The sequence below is a fragment of the Mytilus californianus genome, unplaced genomic scaffold, assembly GCF_021869535.1.
Source record: "Mytilus californianus isolate M0D057914Y unplaced genomic scaffold, xbMytCali1.0.p SCAF_15, whole genome shotgun sequence".
Taxonomy (NCBI): Eukaryota; Metazoa; Mollusca; class Bivalvia; order Mytilida; family Mytilidae; genus Mytilus; species Mytilus californianus.
The window spans coordinates 15,190,515-15,217,164 of NW_026262637.1; the positions used below are offsets into that span (position 1 = coordinate 15,190,515).

General features: G+C 32.1%; 3 protein-coding genes across 4 annotated transcripts in view; 2 read left to right on the top strand and 1 right to left on the bottom strand.

Moving 5' to 3' along the window:
• Positions 1–864: 864 nt before the first annotated feature.
• LOC127725490 (V-type proton ATPase subunit E-like) lies at positions 865–11,813 on the bottom strand. Its single transcript, XM_052232503.1, has 9 exons — positions 11,683–11,813; positions 10,394–10,459; positions 7,751–7,860; positions 6,799–6,865; positions 6,017–6,106; positions 3,996–4,064; positions 3,274–3,368; positions 2,513–2,600; positions 865–1,840 (listed from the first exon to the last, which is right to left on the bottom strand). Exons 1-9 carry the CDS (start codon positions 11,713–11,715, stop codon positions 1,778–1,780), a joined length of 681 nt encoding a protein of 226 aa, XP_052088463.1. The 5' UTR covers positions 11,716–11,813; the 3' UTR covers positions 865–1,777.
• Positions 11,809–26,650, top strand: part of LOC127725476 (uncharacterized) — a 31,587-nt gene continuing 16,745 nt past the window's right edge. The window contains exon 1 of one of the 2 annotated variants that reach the window (XM_052232478.1): positions 11,809–11,920. The gene's annotated coding sequence lies outside the window, so the exon portion shown is untranslated. Of the gene's footprint in view, positions 11,921–12,063; positions 12,121–26,650 lie in introns of those variants that run through there. The other variant, XM_052232479.1, reaches the window with a different exon arrangement.
• On the top strand, positions 19,913–25,686 carry LOC127725984 (uncharacterized). The gene is made up of 5 exons (XM_052233283.1): positions 19,913–19,929; positions 21,251–21,441; positions 22,632–22,914; positions 23,584–23,669; positions 25,338–25,686. Exons 1-5 carry the CDS (start codon positions 19,913–19,915, stop codon positions 25,475–25,477), a joined length of 717 nt encoding a protein of 238 aa, XP_052089243.1. The 3' UTR covers positions 25,478–25,686.

Consider the following 26,650-nt stretch of genomic DNA (forward strand, 5'->3'; position numbering starts at 1 on the left):
TAAAAGGAGTGTAAGGGAGGTAATTCAAATGATGTATTTGATTTACCTCCCTTACACTGCTTTAAATTATGTTTTGTACTAAAGTATTTGTCCATTAACCAGGACACCCTTGTTTTTCCCCCCTTTTTGCCCCTAATTCTAAACATTTTGAGCCATAACCCCCCCAAAGCAAATCCTTACCATCCCTTTGTGGTATGGAAACTTGTGGTATAATTTCAGAGAGATCCATACACCGTTCCACAAGTTATTGTCTGGAAACTAGAAAAATGCTTATTTTCGGCCCCTAATTCCTTAACTGTTGGTACCATAACCCCCAAAATCAATCCCAACCTTCCTTTTGTGGTATTGAACCTTATGGTAAAATTTCATAGAGATCCATTCACTTAAACTAAAGTTATTGGGCGAAAACCAATGTGTCTTCGGACGACGAGTACAACGACGTCAACGTCATACCATTATACGACCGACCCCACATTTTTTTTTCCGGTCGTATAAAAATTGAAGACTGACATTTTATTGGCTAATGTAATAATTACCATAACAGAAAGTAGAATTGAGTGTTGTCAGATCCTTGAAATGAAAGCATGGACACAGGTTTTGTAATTCAATCAGATTGCACTCTGCAATGCATGTGAAATTATAAAGGGCATAACTCTAGAACGGTTAAAGTGACGCCACCAAAATTCAAACTTGACCTGTGTTTTGTGGTAATAAGCATTGTGTATAAGTTTCATCACATTTGGTTGAGGCAAACTCAAGTTAGAGAACGGAAACCAATTTTGGGACGTACGGACGTACGTACGGACAAGGGTAAAACTTAATGCCACCACCGCTACGGCGGGGGCATAAAAAATTATAAAACACTTAACTTTTTTACATTTATTAGACATACAGACAATAAACAATTAACTTTTCTACCAGAGAAATGATCACATGATTAAATGAAAATATCTAGATAAACTTGATTACATATAACTTAACATACTTCACTATACGTCTTAAACAGTGTAAATTATTAGTCACTACAAATTCAGCTACTTAATATTTTGACACTTTATCCATAGTGCTAAGACTTTGTCCACATCCTGTTTATTTGTTAAAATCAAAATATAATATGTAACATGCTAATGATAAAGTAGATACTCTTAAGGCTCTAAGCCTTTTTGTTTCTATTGCAATTTGACTAGAATAATGATTGCAACAAAGATAAATTCCGAATAAAATGTTCCGAGAAGATGACATTAGTTTTCTTTTAAACATCTTCAAAATTTCTTCTCTCACTCGTGTTACAATGTACCAACATCTAAAATTGTAATATGTATTGAATTTCACATCATTGTGAACCTAATACATAAAAATGTCTTAAACTTCTGGTAAATCAAAAATCATTTAAATTTAGCCCCCTAATCTAAAACTATACTTTTGCTACTGGCATTTGTATGTTAGAATACAAATACGCTTCTGGGTAATTCAGTTGGCGTATTCATATTTTTTTGGGGACATAATTTAATTTCCCCTCAATGACTAGACAACAACTTCGAAAAATCTATAAGGATCTTTTAAGAAAAACAAGACCCCCTTATACAAAAATCTTAAGTGCCAACAGATTTTTAAATTAAGACAGTTGATACTATAAATACTAGTTTACAGGATATTAGTCTAATGGTACAAAGCTTAATGGTACCCAGAAATTTGCCTGTAGAAGTGATAATACTAATGTTCATTACTCAATCTAGCCTAAGATAAAGTCATGGAATGTTTAGTAAGATCTGTATCATTAATCCATAAACCTCCTGTTTGGATTCTTTCCAAAGAGAATGCTCCTTAGTTCTGGTACCATCTGAAAATACAATGTTGTTAATTAGAAATACAGGCCATTTCATTCAACAAGCAACAAAAATCAGTAGAAAACCAATATGGACTGTATCTCCAGCATTGCTATTATCAGGCTATTGTATTGGTCAATAATTTCACAGTCTTTGGTCTAAGATGGTTTTACTTATTAGAACACCAGAAGAGAAAATGGTATTGAAACACAGATAATTATACATATATTCCTGACAAGAAGGAAATGTTAAAGTATTTGATATCACTTGGTATGACAGCGTTTTGCCCAGAGTTTTTATTTTACTAAATGTTTTATATTTACAATTTTAGTACATCTCGTCTTGTCTATATTGTCCTCTGTATACATATTCCTTATTTTCCTTTTCCTTTTGTTTTTAATTGGTTGGTTTTGTATCCTTTTCTTGTTACAAATATCCTTCATAGAACCATTTCTAAAAATAACCTACATTGTGGTGATGAAAGCATATCAGGAGACCCTTGCCTTGTCAACTGACCCATTCTTGCTCAGTTTGGAGTTTGTGAATCACTCAGGATTTTTCTCTTGGTTAGTATAATCAAAAGACTTCCCAGTTTTAAACATTTATAAAGAACTGTTGTCTCTTATTGTATCACAAAACTAAAACTTTAAAATATGAAATGTTCACCTTACAGTATTACTATTTACCTGTTGACTAATTAAATCTAATCTGGTTTCTAATGTATTCTCTACTCTCAATTTATTGTTAACTGCCAGTAATACAACACCACCAGATCTGTAAATAGATGGAATTTGAATTAAACAATTGGCCAAAAAAAGTGAATGATGTATTCAATCACTACAATCGCTATTGTTACTTATAGAAGATATTTATCTTTCACAATTGGAAGTAAAATATAATTTAATCCATCTTAGATAAATGACCTTGACAAAAAATATCACTGCACCTGTAGACAACAGCAAGCAAATGCACAATATTTTTCTACCAGATAAGTAATTCCATAATAAGTCTGTTTAAAGTCTGATGATGGAAAAAGGATCTTTATCAATTTCCAATTAATAAAGATGTAATTTAAGGCTTCATGTTAAGACTTCTTTATTTCTGCTAATTTTATCCTAATTTAAAATTTATTTGTTTTGTTTAAAAGTGTTTTTCTAGTTCTAACAAAATCATGTGCAAGGGAATAAGTTTGGGCAGGTGACATTTGCATGCAATTTAAATAGCAACCAATTAACTTGATCACGGAAGTAAAGAAAGTGATAATCAAATTAATATCCCAAATAATACCCCAACCTGATATTTTAATTTGAAAAAAAAACTCTATATTGTTTTAAATCTTATTTACATACAGAAATAGCAGGACCCTCTTTTTGATTCCTTCTGTTGAATTGAATCTTGCCAACAAGTTCTGAATAAAATTGTATTCTTTATGTTGGTTCATACTTACATATCTGGACCTAGTCTATTTTCTTGATCAATTGTCACTACAACATTTTTCTTTGTAGCATCTTTGTATTTCTTAGTTACTGATGGCAGTAATTCCTATAAGATATTAATTTAAGCAATAACATATAGTACAAGATTCACTTTGAATACAATGCTGTATAAATTCTATGTAAATACAGATATTTGTACCTGGCTTGATGATACCTAAGTCAGTTCAAGCATTATAAGAGAATTCATTGTCACATGACTTCATTAAACAAAATATGATTGATAGTTGTTCGCCTAATGTTCAGTGGCACTTAATAAAATAACAATGAAAGACTTCAGTATTAAGACATCTTATCAGTTGTCAGTTAATTTTTCATTTTAACGTCTAAACCTCATCTGGCAAAATCCATCAATACGTGGAAAATAAGATTACAAATAGGATGTGCAGCCTGCTATATAGAGAACTATTACGGTAATAGTATTTAGGCAATGTTTTCTTTATATTTATATTGATATATTTCCCAAACACACTAAAGTCTATATACTGAACATTTTCTGATACTAAGAGAAATCAGTGCAGCCATTCAACTTAAAGTACATTTGATAAAAATAACTTGACAATTTGTTATTATATATATATTTTAATCCCTTGTTAAGTAAATTGTGCCATTCATAAAATCTAAATGAAAACTGCAAATTACTACAAAATCTATGGTTTTTAATGAGATGACAAACCTGTATAGCACTGGTATCTTCTGGTTTACACATAATTTGTACTTTCCCCTCTAACAGCTGGAAAAGACCCTGAAAAATAACAACAAATCCATTAAGTTTGAGATATGAAAAATACATATGAGTGAGGTTTCCATACCATGCTTAAAGTATTGTGGTTACATTGGAATACTGTAAATTTTAGACATTTTGATGTTTTTATTATTGGGACAATGATGACATTTTAAAGTGTTATTTGTATGTAGCATTTCCTGATATCGCAATAACGAATCTCACATTTTTTTACATTGTTCAACATCATGAACCATATCATGAACATGTACAATGGCAATAATAAATGCTTGCACAAATTTTCTGAATTTACAGAACATAAGAGTGAAATGATTAATCAGAATTCTCCAAAAAATAATGTCTTAGTATTGTTTTTCAATTTTGCAGAGAAGAAATATGAGGTTTATACTTATAGAAGTCATGCTAAACACTTTTTATTTATGTACTTGTATATTTAACAATCACATATATGCACATAGTAAAATATAGCATGACTGTCATAAACCTTCGTGTATTTTCATGATAGAAAGAGCGAGACAATAGTATACGTTTCTTTTTTTTTTTGGACTATGTATGATAATTGATTTATTGGTCTAAAGCTGTAACAATTACCTTATTGCTACAGCTTTCACAAACAAGGTACCCTGATATATTAATATCTTTAAGAACAGGGTGTCTTAAAGATAAGTTTTACTTTTTTTTTAGTTAATTACATACTTTAATACAAACATATATAAATGCAAATCATCTAAATTGGTAATTACGTATTTTTTGTTCTGGATTTGACCTTTACTTTTCCATCCTTATACAATCTACCTGACACATATTTTACTCGTTTAGAAAAATCTTGTGTGTGTTCAGTGTGATCAAATAATCGTAACCTGACATGATTGAAGGATATAGTGTTTGTGTTGATCTTATTAATTTTGGATTATAATCAAAAGGTAAGGTATTATATGTTTGTTTGTTATCGAAATAGAAGTTTCATCGTCTTTCATATTGTTTCGTGAATTTTGTATTATGATTTAAAGTTTTAAAATAAGTGTAATCTAGGGTCTAAACGGACGGAGTGGAGTCAATTTTAAATTTACATGTGTTGTATCTCATTTTATAGATACATTAGTATATGTTTCTTACTTCTAACTTATTTCATAATCCTTTCCCATAATTTTTAAAAACTTGACAAATTAGCCCTGTTAAAAAAGTTCTAAAAGTGTCTACTAACAAGTCCTAATTTCTCGCACTTTAGGGCCATTAAATGCACAGCTCTGTCGTTATCTAAAAGTATAACATCTGTTTGACTTCCATAAATCTTGGAAAATAATTAAAAGAAATATAAGAACAACCTTTCTTAGGACCATTTACTTCACAATATATACATAATAATCCTATTAAGTGCTGTGTCTTGATTATTCTTTTAAAGTCAATGTTTAACAAAGACGCTATGCATACCTTTGGTACCCACCTTAAACAAGCCTGTAATACCCTATTCACCAGAATTTAAAATACTTGTTTAAAATTCATTTTTGAAAGAAAAAAATATCTTTTCAGTATTGATTTTCTTCTACTGATTATACAAACAAATGACAAACTTGAGCAAATATTTCCAAGATTTTTTAAACAGTTATTGAAAATTGCCTATGAAGTCTCTTCAGTAATAATTTTATTATGAGTGAGGATATTATAATTTTAGTAAAGATAAATACAATCAACAAAAATGTGTATCATTTCTTTGGGAAATTTGCCTATTTCTTTTTATACAATGTAGATGTAAGTTTAACTGAATGATCAGACCATTTAATAATTACCTTCATCTAGGTTTATCCTTGTTATACAATGTAGATGTAGATGTAAGTTTACCTGAGTGATCAGACCTAACAATTACCTGTATCTAGCTATATACTTTTTATACAATGTAGATGTAAATTTACCTGAGTGATTAGACATTCTAACCGATTTCGATGTAAATTTACCTGAGTGATCAGACCTTCCAATAATTTCCTGTATCTAGCTTTATCTTTTGTAATATTGTGTAGTTTAGTTCTGGCTTCTTCTAATAGTTCCTAAAAGAGAATTAAAGCAAACCATGTTTGTGTTCTTTGCCTGTTACATTCTTTTGTTGACTATATCACACATCTGTGTGTATCAATGTATTAAGGTTACTTGATTGATTTCAAGGAAAAGAATTCTGCTAAAACAATTGCTAGGGACCAACCGGAACTTGCAGTAAGGTGTGAGATTTTGCTTAGAGTTGAAGACCTCACTGTGTCATTTCAAAAGAGGAACAAAAAAGATACAATTCTATTGCTTTGGGACTAGTGATTTCATGTCATCACTCAAAATTTCGTTTTTTTTATTTCATTCTTTAAGTTAAATACATTTGCTTTTCTGCATAAGAACATCTTTCATTCCTACAAATCATAGTAAAAGGCATGGACTAATGTTTATTTTAAAAGTAAACCCACTAATGGACAAATTTCTTGAAGGACTATTGATGTACAAATGCAGTTATGTTGTTATGATTACAAGTTGCTTTGTCGGTCATAAAAAAATAGAAGTTGTAACTTTTATGAAGACTTCAACAGTTTTAAAAGAAACATTTTAGTACTCCTTTGGATCTTGAAGACATAATTTATGCAGAATGTATAGAACTTCTTCTACATGTTTTTATGTGGTAAATGCCACATTTGATTTTCAATATGCAAATGATTGGCTATTAATTAAAATTTAACATACAAATTCACTGAAAATTTACCTTTAACTGATCTTCTCTTGCCTTCAGAATCTTTAATCTTGACTGATTCAACATGTTGGAGTTTTGACTGAAAATAAATCATTGTACAAGATACTCTACAATTCTATACTGATTTGTTTGTGTTATTTCTGTCATGTGGTAAATAAAATAGAAAAACAAAGGATATGGGGTATCCATCCATGACACAAAATCAGTAAATGCACAACAATAAAACACACAAAAAGCAAAGGAACAGCGCTTTAATTGCTGTTCTTCATCTCAAAGTCACAGTGAGACCTAAACACGGAGCAAAAAAACTCTCACCTCACTGCAAGTTTAAGACGGCACCTAGCACCGGCTTAAGCGTAATTCTTTGCAAAAATAATTTAGATAGACTTTGTAAGGTGTAATACCACCCAATCGGGCCTGGTCGAAAAAGAACATACTGGAAAGTAGTACATATTTAAAACAAAATAGTTCCTACGCACAGGTGTAAATCTTAAACTATGTAGCATATATTCTAGTAATTAAGGTATCAGATGAAAGGTGAAGGACTGGTGATCCTTGTAGAACACACAATTTACTGATAATTGTGAATATAAATAAGCACATTCTGCAGCAATTTGTTTCCTAAATAAACGGTCACATGTACATATGTGCATTTAATCCAATGTCGCCAGGTGACAGTTATTTTTATATTTTATAAATAAGATTTTAGTCTAAATTTTGCTAGATATTTTTTATTTCTTTAAACGATGCTCTATGTTATTTTAATATTTAGTTTTGAGCAAAACTCTTTTATCTTACTGATTGCTTATCTATTGTATATAAATAAGGAGATGTTGCCAATGAGACAACTATCCACCAGAGACCAAATGATGTAGATGTTAGCAACTTTACTTATAGTATGAATCTTTATAAATAGACAATTCAAGATGATCAGCTATTTAAAATAAATACATGTACCACCTACATTTTCTTTTGTAATTCTACTTGTTTTTCCTTCTTTTCATAATATTCCATAATCTTTACTCTGTGCTGTTGTACAAGTCTTCCTTTTTCTATATTAAATTCTTCCTCAGCCTATAAACACATTATAAAATTCAAAAACACATATGCATGTTAAACATAAACATAAAAATTAGAACTTTTTTACCAACTTTCAAGTTTTTCTGTATTCTAAGTCAAATAAAAAAACGTATTTACTGTCGCTAACTTTGTCTAAAGAAACATGTATGAGGACTGTAACATACTATTACTAGTGGGTGTATATATAACGTCATTGATTACCCATGAGGGTCTTGCACGGTCGGTACTGAAACATAATGTTTTTTTAACTACATTATTTGTGAGATACTAATTTTTATGGATTTCTTTGGTATAGGTCATGTAGGTGAACAAGGAATTGAAATGTTCAACTAAGAATAAATTTTCTACAGACTTGTATATATATATATATATATTTACAAACTTTGACAAAACCATGAAATCAAATATTCATGAAAATATGATTTTTCCTCAATCAACAAAAATTGGAACCCTCAAAAATAAATGAATCCACAGTGTACATGGTGTAGAAAATATAATCTGAATTCTTGATAACAATAATTAAAAAACAGGAATGTGTCCATAGTACACAGATGCCCCATTCGCACTATCATTTTCTATGTTCATTGGACCATGAAATTGGGGTAAAAACTCTAATTTGGCATTGAAATTAGAAAGATCATATCATAGGGAACATGTATACAAAGTTTCAAGTTGATTGGACTTCAACTATATCAAAAACTACCTTGACCAAAAATTTTAACCTGAAGCGGGACAGACGGACGGAAGGACCGACAGACACAGACCGAAAAACATAATGCCCCTAGGTGGGGCATAAAAATGCTTGGAAAATTATTAATATAAACTATTAATAATTCTAACCATGCATTATTAAAGGGAGAATATTTTACAACAAGAGTACACACACTGAAATGTCTCGCCTGTTTTATTTATCATGTAATTTATGTTGAAAGTCTGTAACATGAGTATCACATAAATTTAACATTATCAATGTTCTATGATAATGATTTCATGGTCAGATGAACAAGTCTAGACAGTTATGTACACCTTACAATCATTCCATACACCAAATATAGTTGACTTGTTGCTTATCATGCTTATAGTATCTGATAAACTGACAAAATTATGAAAACATATCATTGACCAATGAACCATGAAAATGAGGTCAAGGTCAGATAATGCCTGCCAGACAGACATTACAACTTACAACAATTCCATACACCAAATATAGCTGACCTATTGCAATTAATGTTTGAAAAACAGACCAAAAACCAAACATTGAACAATGAACCATGAAAATGAGGTGAAGGTCAGATGATACTGGCTAGACCAACATGTACACATTCCAAACACTAAATTTATTATAGTATCTGAGAAACATACCCAATCATGTTACTTTAACCTTGATCACTGATCCATGAAATGAGGTCTACATCAGGTGAACCCTGTCTGACGGACATGTAGGCGTTGCAAGGAACTCGTATACCAAATATAGTTATCTTATTACTCATAATAAGTGAGAAATTCACTTGACAAAAAAAACTATTTTTTTTTCAAGCAGTTGCTGAAACAAGAAAAAGAGGTCAAGGAAAATGGACATGACAGATGGAAACTTCGCAACATAAGGAATCTGCATACAAGGTATGAAGCATCCAGGTCTTCTACCTTATGAAATATAAAGCTTTATACAAATAGTGTACATGCCACACCCGATGGATATTGATACCTTTTGTTGCAGGCAAGACAAAAATGAGATTAAAATGAACTGAAAATTTGTGTTTGTGTAAAATAATAAAGAATATTACACATATAGTTTGTTAAAAGAATATAACTTTGGTCCACATACTGCACTGTATCTGATCTTTGATCATGTAAAATTTCACTAGACAGAACCTGTCTTTAAAGTTGAATACCAATTGCAAGGTATAAAAAAATAAAAGTGACACCACCCAATTTCAAACTTGATCTGTATTCTGTGGTAATAAGCATTGTGTATAAGTTTCATAACATTTGGTTGAAGCAAACTAAGTTAGAGAACGGAAACGAAAAATTCAGCAATTTTTATGCTTATGTAAAGGGGCATAACTCAAGAACAGTAAAAGTGATGCCACCCAATTTCAAACTTGATCTGTATTATGTGGTAATAAGCATTGTGTATAAGTTTCATAACATTTGGTTGAGGCAAACTAAAGTTAGAGAACGGAAACGAAAAATTCAGCAATTTTTGTTTATAAAGGGGCATAACTCAAGAATGGTACAAGTGACGCCACCCATTTTCAAACTCGATCTGTGTTTTGTAATAATAAGCATTGTGTATAAGTTTCATAACATTTGGTTGAGGCAAAATAAAGTTAGAGAACGGAAACCAGCTTTGGGACGTATGGACGGACGTACAGACGGACAAGGGTAAAACTTAATGCCCCCTCTGCAGCGGCGGGGGCATAAAAACATGTTAATTCTAACAAAATATGTATGTACATCCACTGTATTTTTATCCATCTTACATTGAACATAATATGTGTGAATGATAATTATGAAAACACTTTACCTTGGCATCAATTTCTTCAGCTTTTTCATTTGCTTCTTGTTCTATAAATGCAACCATGTGCTTAATCTGAAAATTAACATAAAAATGAGCAAATGAACAAAAGGAATCTCACCATCACCATAGAGTCAGATAACTAAGAACTAGCTTCTTTTGATAACTACTACATTTAAAATGTACCTTTATAATAACCCATGTGGATAATTTTCACCAACCTGTTAAGTCTTCAGTGCATGAAAATTTTCCATATAATTAATATTTCTAAGGGGCATAACTCTTTTAAAAATAGTAAAAATAGCGGATCCACACTGATTTTCTAACTTGTTCATGTTGTTTGAGACATTGCTGATATTTATCTATGATATAAGTGTTATAAAAATCTGGCAAGAATTGTACATGTGAAAGATCACTGTCAATTAAAAAAATGCTAATTACTGCTGATTGATGTTGAAGGTACTAAATTCTGTTATATATGTTTTTATTATAATTATACATACAAAATAGTCTTGAAAACATAATCAACATAATTGTTTTATACTGCCCATAATCATGATAATCATCCATTTTCATTTAAGGTGATAAATTGAATTGAATTCAAATACTTTCTATCAAAATAATATTATATTGCCAGCGTCTGCGAGACCCCGCATGCGAGCACAAGTAGCCAAATTGACACTCGCAATTAGTGAATAAATTGATTACTCACAGATATGAGAAACGTCCCTGGTTAGTTTTTAAATATTTCACAGTATATATTATTATAAAATTCATAAACATTTATGTATTACAATTCATATATATCTTTATTTTTATTCCTTATGCCTTTTTTTTTTAATTGGGGCAGTCATAAATTTGACGACAATGTCAATGACGTCACAATGCATTCTAAATAGCACGAAAACCCATAATACGAGGATATGTAAGTTGGAGGCCATAGGGTAACCTATAGTTGTTAATTTCTGTGTTATTTGGTCTCTTGTGGAGAGTTGTCTCATTGACATTGGCAATCATACCACATCTTCTTATTTTTATGATAAATACTTCCTTAGTTCCTACCTGCACTCTTATAGGTACTGGTTGAAAGTGTATAGTTTTTCTATTTCAGTGGTGAAAAAAAAGTCTTTCTCACTATGCTGGTATATTCAATGACTCAGACTGTTTCACAAATTGTATTGTTTTATTCAGACAGAGTTTGTGAAAATCAATCTATGATTTAGCAGTCCCACTTTTTGTTTTCCGACGAATAGAAATGTACACTTGAAATAAGCACAAAAAAAGTAACATTTTTTTACCTGTTTCTGGACGTCTGCATCACTGAGTGCCATTTTACCACCGATAAACCAAGTAATTCAATTCTGATTTGGTTAATGTGTCGTCTAAAATCTCGTGATTGCAGTCGACCTCACAAACTATGACGTATTTCACAATTCTGGAACTTCCGCTTTGAACAGACGAAAGTTTTTGTAGAAAGAGAAGTATTCTGCTTGACTTGGAGATAAGAATGGAGACATTTGCAAATTAAAATCACCGGTAATGATAATAAATCCAATACCGCAAGATATTTACCGCAAATATGCTTATAAAAAAAAAGTTTCTAAATGGGTAGCACAGACTGCTGATTCTGCCTGGAATCAACTCATAAACACTTTATAAATTTTGCTGGTAAAACCAGTTTCCGGGTGACAAACATACATGATATATTATAGTACAGAAGATTACAAGATATATTGGTAGTATAAATATAAATGTGTGGTAATCCTGATATTGTGTATACTTTTATTCATTGGGGCTTGAATTTATATTGATTTTACCATGGATTATATGCTATAGTCGCCGTCATGTAAAATTGGCACCGTGTTTTTTGTCGAATTTTTTTTAAATATCAGCCGCGTTCACTCGAGATGACGTTTTTCAATAAGCGGAATAAAAATCCTTTCCAAATATCCACAACTGTCCTACCTTTTATTGTGTTTGCACTGTATAATCCTGACCTTCACATTATCCTAGATTGTTTTCAATGGTGGAATCCGACATTGTTATTACCGGAAGTGTTGCCGTGGAGTTTCACGTTCAGGCAATTTGCATATTTTTCGGGGCCACTCGGATCTTTTCATCATTTATAAGGTAAGTCCAGAGAAATATTCTATAGCAGACGATAGACTACCATAAACAAAGAAGAAACTATAAATATTACTGAATTTATCGAACTATAATTATTCCAAACTAAAAATGCCACCTAAAAACAAAAATGTAGTCAGAAACCTACAGGTAAATACTTTTAAACAAAAGAAATAAAAAGAAATACGAAATTTAAACACAAAACAAATAAAAAAAAAAGCAGACAAATAATCTGGGAACTGTTCATAACACAGGCACTTGCTTCTATCCATGGGAAGCCCGAAGGTCGACTGTCCATGTTAATATTACTGAACCTAAGTGTTTAAATGCATAGTAGAATTGCACAAATGGTGCAGGTTTTTCTCTCTCCAAATCAGTGACAACAGAGTGCTGGACAGTAAGTCCCTGAATCTCTGTTCCTTTACCTATGCCTATGACTATGTCCATCCCTATCAATCAGAACTTGAAAATTTTAAACCTACCTTATACACATACATTTAGCTGACTCAATGTCAACCAGTCCAGTCTTGAACCCTAATCATTAATGCTGTGCAACATGATTAAATTTAAAGCTGCAAAATCAATTTTTCAAGTATGCAGTAAAAATCAAAATGAGATCAAAGACAAACCCACAACCTCTTGAGAAATCATACTTCACAGATCATTAATATCAATGACACAAAAGCAAATTGTCATGAAATTGGGAATGATACAGAGAATGTGTGAAAGAGACAACAACCCAATCAAAGAGCTAAAACAGCCCAACAGTATAACAGTTACTTTTTCTGGTTACACTAGGGGAGTAACCATGTCACTTCAAAAGTGGTGGGTTGGGGGGAGGGGGGGTATATTTTTTTCGACAATAACAATTTAATTATTTTTATTATTTTTTCTAAATTTAAGGTATGGGGAAATCTGGATTCAAAATTTTTGTTCTGCTTGACAATATTTTTTTCTTCATCAAATTTGGAATCAGAATACTTTTGTAAGAAATAAACAAACCCCCCCCCCCTCCCTTTTAATTTAAATATTCACATAGTATTTTTGAGAAACAGGCCTTTAATTTTAATATTTCTAGCTTCATTCATGTTCACCTTAAAAATAAAGTCAATAAAATTCAAATTATCATAATTATAGTAATCTGTTATACTATATAAAAATTAACAACTATATGCCACTGTACGGCCTTCAACAATGAGCAAAGCCCATACCGCATAGTCAAATATAAAAGACCCTGAAATGACAATTGTAAGACAAATCAGACCAGAAAACTCCATGCCTAATAAATCTACAAACGAATGAATGAAAAAATACGAATATGTAACACAGCAACAAACAACAACCACTGAATTACAGGCTCCTGACTTTGAATAGGCACATACATACAGAATGTGGCAAGGTTAAACATGTAAGTGGGATCCCACCCTCCCCTGACCTTAGACGGTGGTGTAACAGTACAATATAAGAACAAACTATAAAATCATGAAAAAAAGGCTGAATTCATTAGATGGATACAAATAGAAATACTTCTAACAATAAACTGCTTCGCTGAGTGCAGCTGGATACGCCTGCATAGGTCCAACCCTGAACAGTTGGGGCAAAAATGAACACAATATTCAAGCTTGATACATGTCTGAATTTGAAGTGTATTAAATATTGGACATATTATAGGTTTCTGAATAAATGTAGTCAAAGAACTTGAAATTGGTTATATGAATTGAATTTATATTCAATTAAAGATTTCTTGCTGTTGTGCAATACACTGTAGTGTTGCGCAATACTTAGTAAATCTGTTGTCAGACTATAAACAATTAAAGTTCAATTAATTCTCAGTGTCATATTAGAAATTTATTAAAATGTAAAGGAGCTTACATCAATAGATATAAACAATTCACCAAAGTTTCATGAGAATTGCTGACAGCATTTTTGAGTTATTGTCCCAAAACTGGAAAATCCCCCCTTTTTTAATGAATAAAACCCAATAACTCAGAAATGTAAAATGTGAAATTTATAAAATTCTAAACAAAGCTTACATCAATAGATATAAACAATTCACCAAGTTTCCTAAGAACTACTGAAAGCATTTTTGATTATTTGTCTGAAAACTGGAAAATCACTCTTTTTTTATGAATAAAACCCTGCAACTTGGAAACGTAAAATCTTAAAAATATAAAAATCGGAAGGGAGCTCATGTCAATAGATATAAACAATTCACCACAATTTCTTGCAAGTTGGTGAAAGCATTCTTAAGTTTATATTGTCCGAAAACTGGAAAATCCCCCTTTTTTTAATGAATAAAACCCCATAACTCAGAAACATAAAATCTAAAATTTATAAAAATTGAAAGGGAGCTCACTTCAATAGATATAAACATATCACCAAAGTTTTATGCAAATTGGGTAAAGCGTTTTTGAGTTAATGTCCGACATGTTGACGACGGATGGACAGACGGACAACGGTATACCATAATATGTGACGTCCCGCAAATGGGCGTATAAAAACATAAAGTAAACATGGCAGTGTACTTGTACATCCCAACAACCAAAAAGACACTAAGTACAGATCTCAGAGTACTAGCAGTTACTGACAGCTAGTTCAAAGCCAATAACAACTAATAAATACAAGAGTGCACATTGAAATGTCTCTTCTTCTTTACTAACCATTGATATTATGTTGATAGTTCTAATTATTAAGCTTTACTACAACTATCACATAAACATAACATAATCCAATTAAATGAGGTCAAAAGTCAGATAAACCAAACTTGAAATACATGTTCACCTTACAATCATTCCATATACCAAATATGCTTTAAATATACATGTAGTCTACCTATTGCAAATATAAGAAACAAACTAAACCAGGAAAACTGATCATTGACCAATGAACCATGAATATGAGGTTAAGGTCAGATGACACCTGTCAGTTGGACATGTACACCTTACAATCATTCCATACACCAAATATAGTTGATCTTGTGCTTATAGTATCTGAGATATGGACTTGACCACCAAAACTTAACCTTGTTCACTGATCTATTAAATGACGTCATCGTCAAAACTGTCTGAGACACTTGCAAGGTATGGACATACCAAACAAAGTTATCATTTTACTCATAATAAGAGAGAAATTAAGAATACTAAAATTTCTTAACTTTTTTTCAAGTAGTCACTGAACCATGAAAATGAGGTAAAGGTCAATGGACATATGACATACTGAAACTCCATAACATAAGGCATCTATATACAAAGTATGAAGGATCCAGGTATTCTACCTTCTTAAATATAAAGCTTTAAAGAAATTAGTTAGTGCCACCGCCATATCACTATCCCCGTGTCGAGCTTTCTGCGACAAAAGCTGCAGGCTCGACAACAGTCATGCATCTAAGACGATATTATCAAACTGTACACATCCAACATCCAATAAAAACATGACCCTGTGCAATGCCAAGAAACAGGTATCGACAAAATTGTAGATCCATGAAATTACATATTTGTATAACCATAATATTTAGTTTGATTTTAATTTACTGATAACAAAATCAATATTAATACCAATAAAAATACTTTGCTACATATCAATGATATGCAAACACATTTGACTGACCCTTTTTAAGAGATGGAGCCAAGGGGTCAAGGAAAATGAAGCATAAACTATTAGTTCATGAATGTTTTCCCAAATATTAATAAAATGCTCCGCTTGGCGCAGCTTGATACGACCACAGAGGTCCAACCCTGAACAGTTGGGGCAAGTATGGACACAACATTCAAGCTTGATACAGCTCTGAATTTGGATTGTGATTAAATATTTGACAGAGCATAGGTTTCTGACACAGAATGAATGTGGTCTAAGAACTTAAAAAATTTTAATTTACTAATTATGGTCCAATATCCAAAATCTAAATACATGGTTAGATTCAGCATATCAAAGAATCCAAAGAATTCAATTTTTGATGAAATCAAACAAAAAGTTTAATTTTGGACCCTTTTGACCTCAATGTGGACCAATTTGATAACGAGGCCCACAAATAACAAATCTAAATATATGGTTAGATTCAGCATATCAAAGAACCCCATTTATTCAATTTTTGTTGAAATCAAACAAAGTTTAATTTTGGACCCCAATTTAGACCAACTTGAAAACTGGGCCAAAAATCTAAATACATGATTAGATTCAACATATCAAAGAACCCCAAGAATTCAAGTTTTGTTAAAATCAAACTTAGTTTAATTTTGGACCCTTTGGACCTTAATGTAGACCAATTTGAAAACGGGACCAAAAATTAAGAATCTAAATACACGGTTAGATTCAGCATATCAAAAAATCCCAATATTTCAATTTTTGATGAAATCAAACCATATCATTATTATTTGCTTTTATATATAAATCAGAAATAACCAACTTAAAATGGAAAATTTTAAAGAAAAAAAAGGGGGGAAAAAATCCCCCCCCCCCCAATTTTAAACCCCCCTAATGATTAATCACCCCAAACTCAATCCCAGCCTTCCCTTTGTGGTATGGTACCTAGCAGTACAATTTCAGAGAGATCCATACACTTGAACACAAGTTATTAACTAGAAAAATGCTTGTTGTTTTGCCCCTTTTTGGCCACAAATTCCAAAACTTTTAGGGCAATTACCCCCAAACTCAAACCCAGCTTTCCCTTTGTGACATGGAACCTTGTAGTACAATTTCATAAAGATCCATACACTTACACACAAGTTATTGTCATGAAACTAGAAAAATGCTTGTCTTTTTGCCCCTTTCTTGTCCCCTAATTTCTAAAATTTTGAGGCAATTACCCCCAAAATCAATCCCAGCATTCCCTTTGTGATATGGAACCTTGTGGTACAATGTTAGAGTGATCCATACACTAACACACAAGATATTGTCTGGAAGTTACAAAAATGCTTATTTTTGGCCCCTAATTCTTTAACTGTTGGTACCATAACCCCCAAAATCAATCCCAACCTTCCTTTTGTGGTATTGAACCTTATGGTAAAATTTCAAAGAGATCCATGCACTTAAACTAAAGTTATTGTGCGGGAACCAATGTGTCTTCGGAAAACGACGCCAACGTCATACCAATATACAACATAATAAAACGCTCCGCTGGGCGCAGCTTGATACGACTGCAGAAGTCGAACCTTGAACAGTTGGGGCAAGTATGGACACAACATTCAAGCTTGATACAGCTCTGAATTTGAATTGTGATTAAATATTTGACAAAGCATAGGTTTCTGACACAGAATGAATCTGGTCTAAGAACTTATAAATTTTTAATTTACCTATAATGGTCCAATATCCAAAATCTAAATACATGGTTAGATTCAGCATATCAAAGAATCCAAAGAATTCAATTTTTGATGAAATCAAACAAAGTTTAATTTTGGACCCTTTTGACCTCAATGTGGACCAATTTGATAACGGGGCCCAAAAATAAAACTACATGGTTAGATTCAGCATATCAAAGAATCCAAAGAATCCAATTTTTTTTTAAATCAGACAAACTTTAATTTTGGACCCTTTTGACCTCAATGTGGACAAATTTGATAATGTGGCCCAAAAATCAAAATACATGGTTAGATTCAGCATATCAAAGAACCCCATATATTCAATTTTTGTTGAAATCAAACAAAGTATAATTTTGGACCCCATCTTGGACCAACTTGAAAACTGGGCCCATAATCAAAAATCTAAACACCTGTTTAGATTCAGCATATCAAAGAACCCCAAGAATTCCATTTTTGTTAAAATCAAACTAAGTTTAATTTTGGACCCTTTGGACCTTCATGTAGACCAATTTAAAAAACATGACCCAAAATTAAAAATCTGAATACACTGTTAGATTTGGCATATCAAAGAACCCAAATAATTCAATATTTGATGAAATCAAACAAAGTTTAATTTTGGACTCTTTTGACCTCAAAATGAACCAATTTGATAGCGGGGCCCACAAATAAAAAATCTAAATACAGGGTTAGATTCAGCATATCAAAGAACCCGAAATATTCAATTTTTGTTGAAATCAAACAAAGTTTAATTTTGGACCCCAATTTGGACCAACTTGAAAACTGGGCCCAAAATCAAAAATCTAAATACATGTTTAGATTCAGCATATCAAAGAACCCCATATATTCAATTTTTGTTAAAATCAAACTAAGTTTAATTTTGGACCCTTTGGACCTTAATGTAGACCAATTTGAAAACTGGACCCAAAATTAAAAATCTAAATACACGGTCAGATTCGGCATAACAAATAAACAAATAAATACATGTTGTCAAAGATTTTACAAATCTAATGCGCCATACTGTGCAATTAAAGATTACTTCTTGAAATTTTTCAATATTTGAAATTTGAAAAAAAGATAATATTTGAAGAATAATTCTTTTAACTTCTGAAATCTGAAATAAGACAAAATTGACCCCACAATTTCTTTTTACTCCCCCCCCCCCCCCCACCCCTTTCCCCAAAAAAAATCTTTCCCTCAAGATATGGTGATAATCTCAATTCAAATTAAATTTCCAATGGAGTTTGCAACCATAATTACCCATTTAAATTTACCATAGTGCTAACTTAATCTATTTTATAATAGAATTTAAAATATGGTGTCAATCTTTCATATGGATTTTTTGGTAAAAAAAAAAGATGCAACATTTGCAGATATTTTTACTGGTCTTCCTTAATAAATATAGATGCATTTCTTTTAACATAATTTAAAAGCAGTGTAAGGGAAATAATCAAAACGTTGTATTTGGATTACCTCCCTCACACTGTTTTAAATTGTCTTAATTGTACATTAACCATTACTTTATACATAATTTAAAATCAGTGTAAGGGAGGTAATTCAAATGATGTATTTGATTTATCTCCCTTACACTGCTTTAAATAATGTTTTGTACTAAAGTATTTGTCCATTAACCAGGACAACCTTGTTTTCCCCCCATTTTTGCCCCTAATTCCTAAACAGTTTGAGCCATAACCCCCCAAAGCAAATCCTAACCATCCCTTTGTGGTATGGAAACTTGTGGTATAATTTCAGAGAGATCCATACACCTTTCCACAAGTTATTGTCTGGAAACTAGAAAATGCTTATTTTGGCCCCTTTTTGGCCCATTATTCCTAACTGTTGGTACCATAACCCCCAAAATCAATCCCAACCTTCCTTTTGTGGTATTTAACCTTATTGTAAAATTTCATAGAGATCCATTCACTTAAAACTAAAGTTATAGTGCGAAAACCAATGTGTCTTCAGACGACGACGCCAACGTCATACCAATATACGACCGCAAAAATTTTTGGGGGCGTATAAAAAGGACTTAGTATGGCGGAATTTAATATCCCCCCTCCCACCCCCCAAAAGAAAAATACAAAACAAAACAACATTAATTCTCCTGTTAAATATGTTTGAGTGTTGGAGGTGAGTTTCAAGCTCTAGTCTCCCACCAGCATCCATTTCTGTTAATTTTATTATTATGCAGTGTTAAGAATCCATACAGTATCGGTTTAAATTTAAGAACTGGTAAAGGCCGGAACATTTCCCTATAAATGGGTATTTTATAATAAGAAAAAAATAAACAGGGAATGTGTCTATGGGACACAGATGATGCCCCCACTTGCATATAAAGTTAAGGGCTATAATTCAAGAACTGTAAAAGTGACGCTACCCAAATTTCTTCTTGATCTGAGTTTTGTGGTAATAAGCATTGTGTCAAAGTTTCATAACATTTGGTTGAGGCAAACTTTAGTTAGAGAACAGAAACATAAAATTCAGCAGTTTTTCCATTTGTAAAGGGGCATAACTCTAGAATAGTAAAAGCAAAATAAAACCTCAATCTGTGTTTTGTGGTAATAAGCATTGTGGATAAGTTTCATAAAATTTGGTTAAGGCAAACTAAATTTAGAGAACGGAAAACTTTTTTGGGATGTACAGAGGGACGAACATACAGATGGACAAGGTTAAAACTTAATGACCCCTCCACTATGGCGGGGCATAAAAAGACATAGAAAACAAGAACTACTTTTTGCTCATAATTCTTTAACAGGAAAGGCAACACTCCTACATAGTTTGGGTTACCAGTTACATATGAGGGTCTGAATAGGGTGGTGTTCATTTATATGATTAATTTCATGCCATTGTTATATATTCTTTAAATTTTAACACATAATTATTTTTTTTATCTTTTAGTAAAAAAAAAAGTTTTCTATTTTCCTTTCTTTTTCTTAATCACCATGCTTTTCCATTATCTTTTAATTTGTAAACCTCGTCCATACTGCCTTATATGACTGATGGTAATGAAGGAATAAACAGCTACCATAATAATACAATTAATAATGTACTCACAAAATTACAACAAAAGAAAAATATAAATATCACCAAGAAGTGCTTAGAACAAATTAGAAATCTTTCAAATTATTTAAATTTTACTACAAATGCAGTACCTTAAATCAATTTCACAGCTACATTAGAACAAATATTTTGATATACTAGTATACAACAATAATATATAATTATAAATGATAACTGTTGATTAAGAATGCCATACAACATGTCAGTGTCTTGCAATTATAAATAACCTTAAAAATTGGTTTAATCAGCGACAACATTTATACAAAGATCATTACACGATAACAAAAATTCAACTCCAATCTTTATACATAACTACATGTACATAATTTAATCTTTGTGCACTGTCATTTTTACCAAACCCTCTGCATTTTAAAAAATGAAACGTAACAAGAATCTTATATAGAACAATCACATCCCATTCTTACTATAGTTTACCTCCCTTTGATCATATACAAAATGTTGTTGTTTTTTTTCAGACAAAAGAATTATTGAGGAAAGTTTACCAATTCTTTGTGGGAGAGAAGGAGAAAAATAAACCATGGGCACTTCAAAATCCCATTAAAAGACTAGTAAAGGCAACAGGTAAAATTAACTTATTTTTTAAAAAAAAAATTCAGTTTTACATAACTGAAAAAAAAAGAAAAATTATTTGCATAAAATCAACAATTATGATTTTAAAGCAGACAAACTTTGTTGGAGACCTCAATTATTGGGGTCTTGTTATTTTTAATAACATATAATTGTGCAAACCAAATGATGTCTATAGATAAAACTTGATGAAAGATATTTTCAACCTCATAAATATCAATTCATAAGGTCAAGGCATCAATAGCAAATTTGCAGGTAAAACAGTTAACTGTAAATACACATCAACAATTAAACATGAAAATGAAGCGAGGGTCAGATGTACCCTTGGACATGAGTTCCATTCCAATCCTTCCACATACACCAAATATAGTAATTTTAGATGAATCACGTGTACATTAGGATATGTTTCAGATAATGTAATTGGGGCAAATCTAATAAATATTTAAGTGGTGATAAGAAAACTTGAATTCTAATGCAATTTTTATGTAACAATTTTTTTCATTGGCTAAAAGTTACCGTCAAATCCACAGTTGACCAGGCTTAACTAAAGAGGGATCCGCAATTTTGAATTGATTGGATCAACAAATGTTCGATTACTACAATATTATCGAAAATAAAACAAAACCTACAACCAATTCGCCGTTTTAATGTGATTTTATCCGAATTTAAATCGTAGAGGTAACGTAATAACCTTCAGTTTGTCAGTTTTCATTTGAATGACGTCACACTTAGCCATGACGTTTTTGAGCCAAAATCATTCAAGAAGTTTCGCAGATTTTTTTGTATGTGAAATTTATACATTTTGTCAAGCTCTAACGTATTATTTCTTTTTGTATTGCATTAGAATTGGAATAACAGTACTGTAGTTGAAGAGTTGCCACCGTCAATTTTGATTTGACGGTTGAAATTTCCGTTTTACTGTCTCCGCTACGCATCACCAGTAAAACTGCATTTGCGATCGTCAAATCGACAATTGACGGTGGCAACTCTTCAACTACAGTACTGTTATTCCTTAAATATATTGTCAAGCTATGCAAGTCGAACAACAATTTTTTATGACCATGCAAACAAGAAGATATATAAATGCCCCCAACCACCTTGAATCCACTCTATACAATTATATACAAGTTTTTTCTATCATTTTTATGTTATATGCTGAAATACATGGACAATTGAAATTTCAGGGATTAAACCAACAACACTGCGACGTTATGTCCATACAGATGCCAGTGATGATGCTGTGCAGGATGTGGTGAAGGCAGTTCATAAGGCTGCTGTCCAGAAAACTGTCAAGAAGAACCAGAAGTTGGATGATTTCGACAAAGGTGTGGTGAGAAGGACCATCTATGATCTGCACAAGAAATCCCAGTCAGTGACCATGCCAAGTCTGCAGCAAGCTCTGAAAAAGAAAGACATCGACGTTTCCATATCAACAGTGTCGAGAACAGTGCGTTTACTGGGGTTTCGGTAATTAATTTCATTCATAATGTTTGGACTTAATCCATTGTTTTGTAGTACATGTATCTTAAATCATCTCTTTTAACATGTTTAATTATCAATTATATATACACACAAGTCTAAATTGAAAACAACGTTCAAACCTATGATTGCGTTGGATAAAAACCTCTATTTTTGTATGTGTGCATGCAAAACAAATTTCTTGGTAGAGGTGTCTAAATACAGCACAAACAACATAAAAATCATTGATTCAAAAATCTGAAACACTTTCATAACTTGAATTAATGAAATATTTACCTGCATTAAATACACATTTCAGTATTGAAGTACATATCTATACATATTGGAAATATTTTTTTGCTCTGTAGTCATCAGCAAAATAGTCTGAAAACAAATAAACCACAATTCAAATTTATAGCTACAAATTATTAAACATATGTGAAAAATAAATCACATGCATCAATCACTATTATAATGTTCCTTTTAAACATAAACCTGCAGAAGTCTCTTTCAAAATGTGGTATCCTCTTAAAGCGACAAATATAGAATGTTATTGACACCCACTTTTAGTTGAGATTTAAAAGTACGTTCTTTGCGCCCCAATTATGTTTCAGTGTAATAACCCTTAAATGTTATGCAATTGTGAATGTATATATTTATATAAATTTTTTTTTTCAGGTTCTACAAGAATGCGTCAAGCCGAAGATTTGTGTCGGAGAGGGAGGACATCGTTCTCATGAGAATGACATATCTTCGTAAGATACGTAAGTTTAGGCAGCAGGGGCGTCATATTGTATATCTAGATGAGACTTGGTTGAACACTAATCATGTGGTAAAGGGTGACTGGCTGGATGTTCCCAGCACGTCCATGTCGGTCTTTGAGCCCCACTGTAAAGGTACCCATCGGAAAGTCCCTTCTGGCAAGGGTACTAGATTGATAATCCTAGATGTTGGCTCCTCTCAACAAGGCCTAATCCCCGGATGTGGTCTTATATTTGAGTCGAAAACCAACAGCTCTGATTATCATGACGAGATGAATAAGGAGCACTTTACAGAGTGGTTCAGAGATACACTTCTCCCTAAACTGCCTCCTCGGTCTGTAATCATAATGGACAATGCTCCGTATCACAGTCACTTAGATCCTGACTCAAGGGTACCAAACACTAACAGCAACAAGTCAGAGATCTCGGCATGGCTGGAGAAGAGCATTGTTCAGTATGATAAGAAAATGAAAAAGGCCGAGCTGCTTGATTTGGTGAAGCAACACAAACCTCTTCCTAGGTATATTATAGACGAACTTGCATCAGCTAATGGCCATGAGATTTTACGAACACCTCCTTACCATTGTGAGCTCAATCCCATCGAAATGGTTTGGTCTTACTTAAAAGGCTATGTAGCTAGACATAATTCTAGCTGCAAGAAAAAAGACATTATCAAGCTTTTTGAGGAGGCCAAGTCCCATATCGATGCGGAGCGCTGGGCTAAATTTGAGACTCATGTGGAAAGGGAGTTTGAGGAAAAGCTCAGGAAACTTGATGGCATCAGAGACGAAGACGTCGATCCAGTGGTGATTGACATGACGGACAATGACAGCCAAGACAGTCAAAGGACAATTCCTTACATGTTTTCAGAGGGGGAGGAGGAGGGGAATGACGTTGAAAATGACAATGACTTTGAGGACAGTGTCTCTGATACCATCAATGATGCTGATGAGATTTTGTGCAATACCTGTGGTAGCACTGAACCACCCAAGCCTATTCAAAAGGACAAGTATATATCCTGGTTTCAGTGTGATGCTTGTGATCAGTGGGTACACAACAGGTGTTGCACAAAACCTGCTCTTGCGAAGAATGTCTGTCTTCGGTGCTTCTCCATTTTTAACCACCGGAACCTCAGTGAACCACTGATTTCGCCACTTGAAGAGATGGAACAGTGATGTCTTTCTTTCATGCCAGTAAAATAGTAACATGAACACTCCATAATTTTTACTTATTAAAGATATTTTTAAATGTAGATTTATCAATAAAATTGAGAATGGAAATGGGGAATACTTATAGCAATGTATAAAATTGATTGTTTTATTCAAAGCATGTTAAGAAAAATGATAAACAGAAAAACTCCTATCTTTTCTATAAAAAGTGATTTCCTATATATAATATCTGTAACTTTTTAAAAACTTAAAAAATGTCTTCCATTAAAATTAAAAAATTAAAAACCTGATGGCTAACCATGCTAACTGGCTTAGTTGATCTGTGATTAGTAGTTGAGGGTGGGAAAATAGAATATTTTTCATTTGAATTATAAACCAAAAAAATGTTCCTCCCTACACTATGACACTTGCACATTAAAACTTATTTTACTGTCAAAAAGTTACTTCCAATCATTAACATAAGCAAAGATTATCAATTGTTTTTTTTATATTTTTTTTAAAGAAAGTGTAGGTACATGTACATGCAACTATTTTACTGGCAGTTTCAGAACTGATACAGCTTTATACATGGGAACTGTCTACATTTCTTTACAGCTCAGGAGGACTTTCTTAACATACCTTTGTTTAATCTTCGGTTACTGATTCTTTGATAACAGTTTCTGGACAGTTAGTTGAGTGATTGCTATTAACCCATCCTGTATACATTAAATCAACATCTGTGATATAGTTTCAACATCTGTGATATAGTTTCAACATCTGTGATATACCCTACTTTCAACATCTGTGATATACCGTAGTTTCAACATCTGTGATATACTGGTTTCAACATCTGTGATATATAGTTCCAACAACTGTGATATATATTTATTCTGATTGTAAATAGTTCATTTATGTTGAAGATCTCTATTTCTAATTATGTTTATAAAAAGTAATTGAATTTTAATGATTAATGTTGGTTAAGTTTTTAATTATAACTTGTTGTTCATGTTGTTACTCCAATATAAAAAAAAAGGTACATGTACATTGTATCTTAAGTTATTAAATCATAAATTTTGTTTAAATACACTGTTATATTGTTTTATTGAAAATGCTTTTTGATATATACAGCTATAGATTATAAGATATAGCTATTACAATATGTAGATGTTTAACTAGTACATAAGAATTTTGCAAGTTAAAAGAAAAGGAAGGTTGAGATGAGGAGCAGCTTTAACTTTTGATCAATGCATTAAGAGACTTAATCTTAAAATGAAAAAACGTATTAAGGCATTTGGATTAGAAGTGCATCAATTCTGAAAGGTGTCAATGTTTAAAATTTGAGAGAACACCCTTGGAGAAAATTTTCACAATGGAAAACCTATTTCACACTTTCTCTCATTTTTTTATCTGGTATCATAATTTGTAATGTTTAAACATAAAACAGTTGATGTGGTATATATATACATACATGTATATGAATGAAACAGAAACCCAGCATAAAGAATATCAAAGATTGATTGGTGTTTGCTTTACTCTCAAGTCTGCATTAAAAAGTCAACATACAGTCTTTAACAATAGACAAATAGATAGATGGCGTAACAATATGTCGATTACAGGCAACTCTTGCAATCAACATCAAGATGAACACATTCAGTATTCAGTCATCAAACTTGTAAGCTGAGTATGTTTAATACATTTGTAACAGAGAAATTGCCAAAAAAACATGCCAGTACAGCATACCAAATCAACCACCCTATTATATTCTGTGTGTGTATCCCCCAAGTCAAGAGTATCATGGAACTTAGTGAGTTTTTTTGTTGCTGTATAGAATAGAAT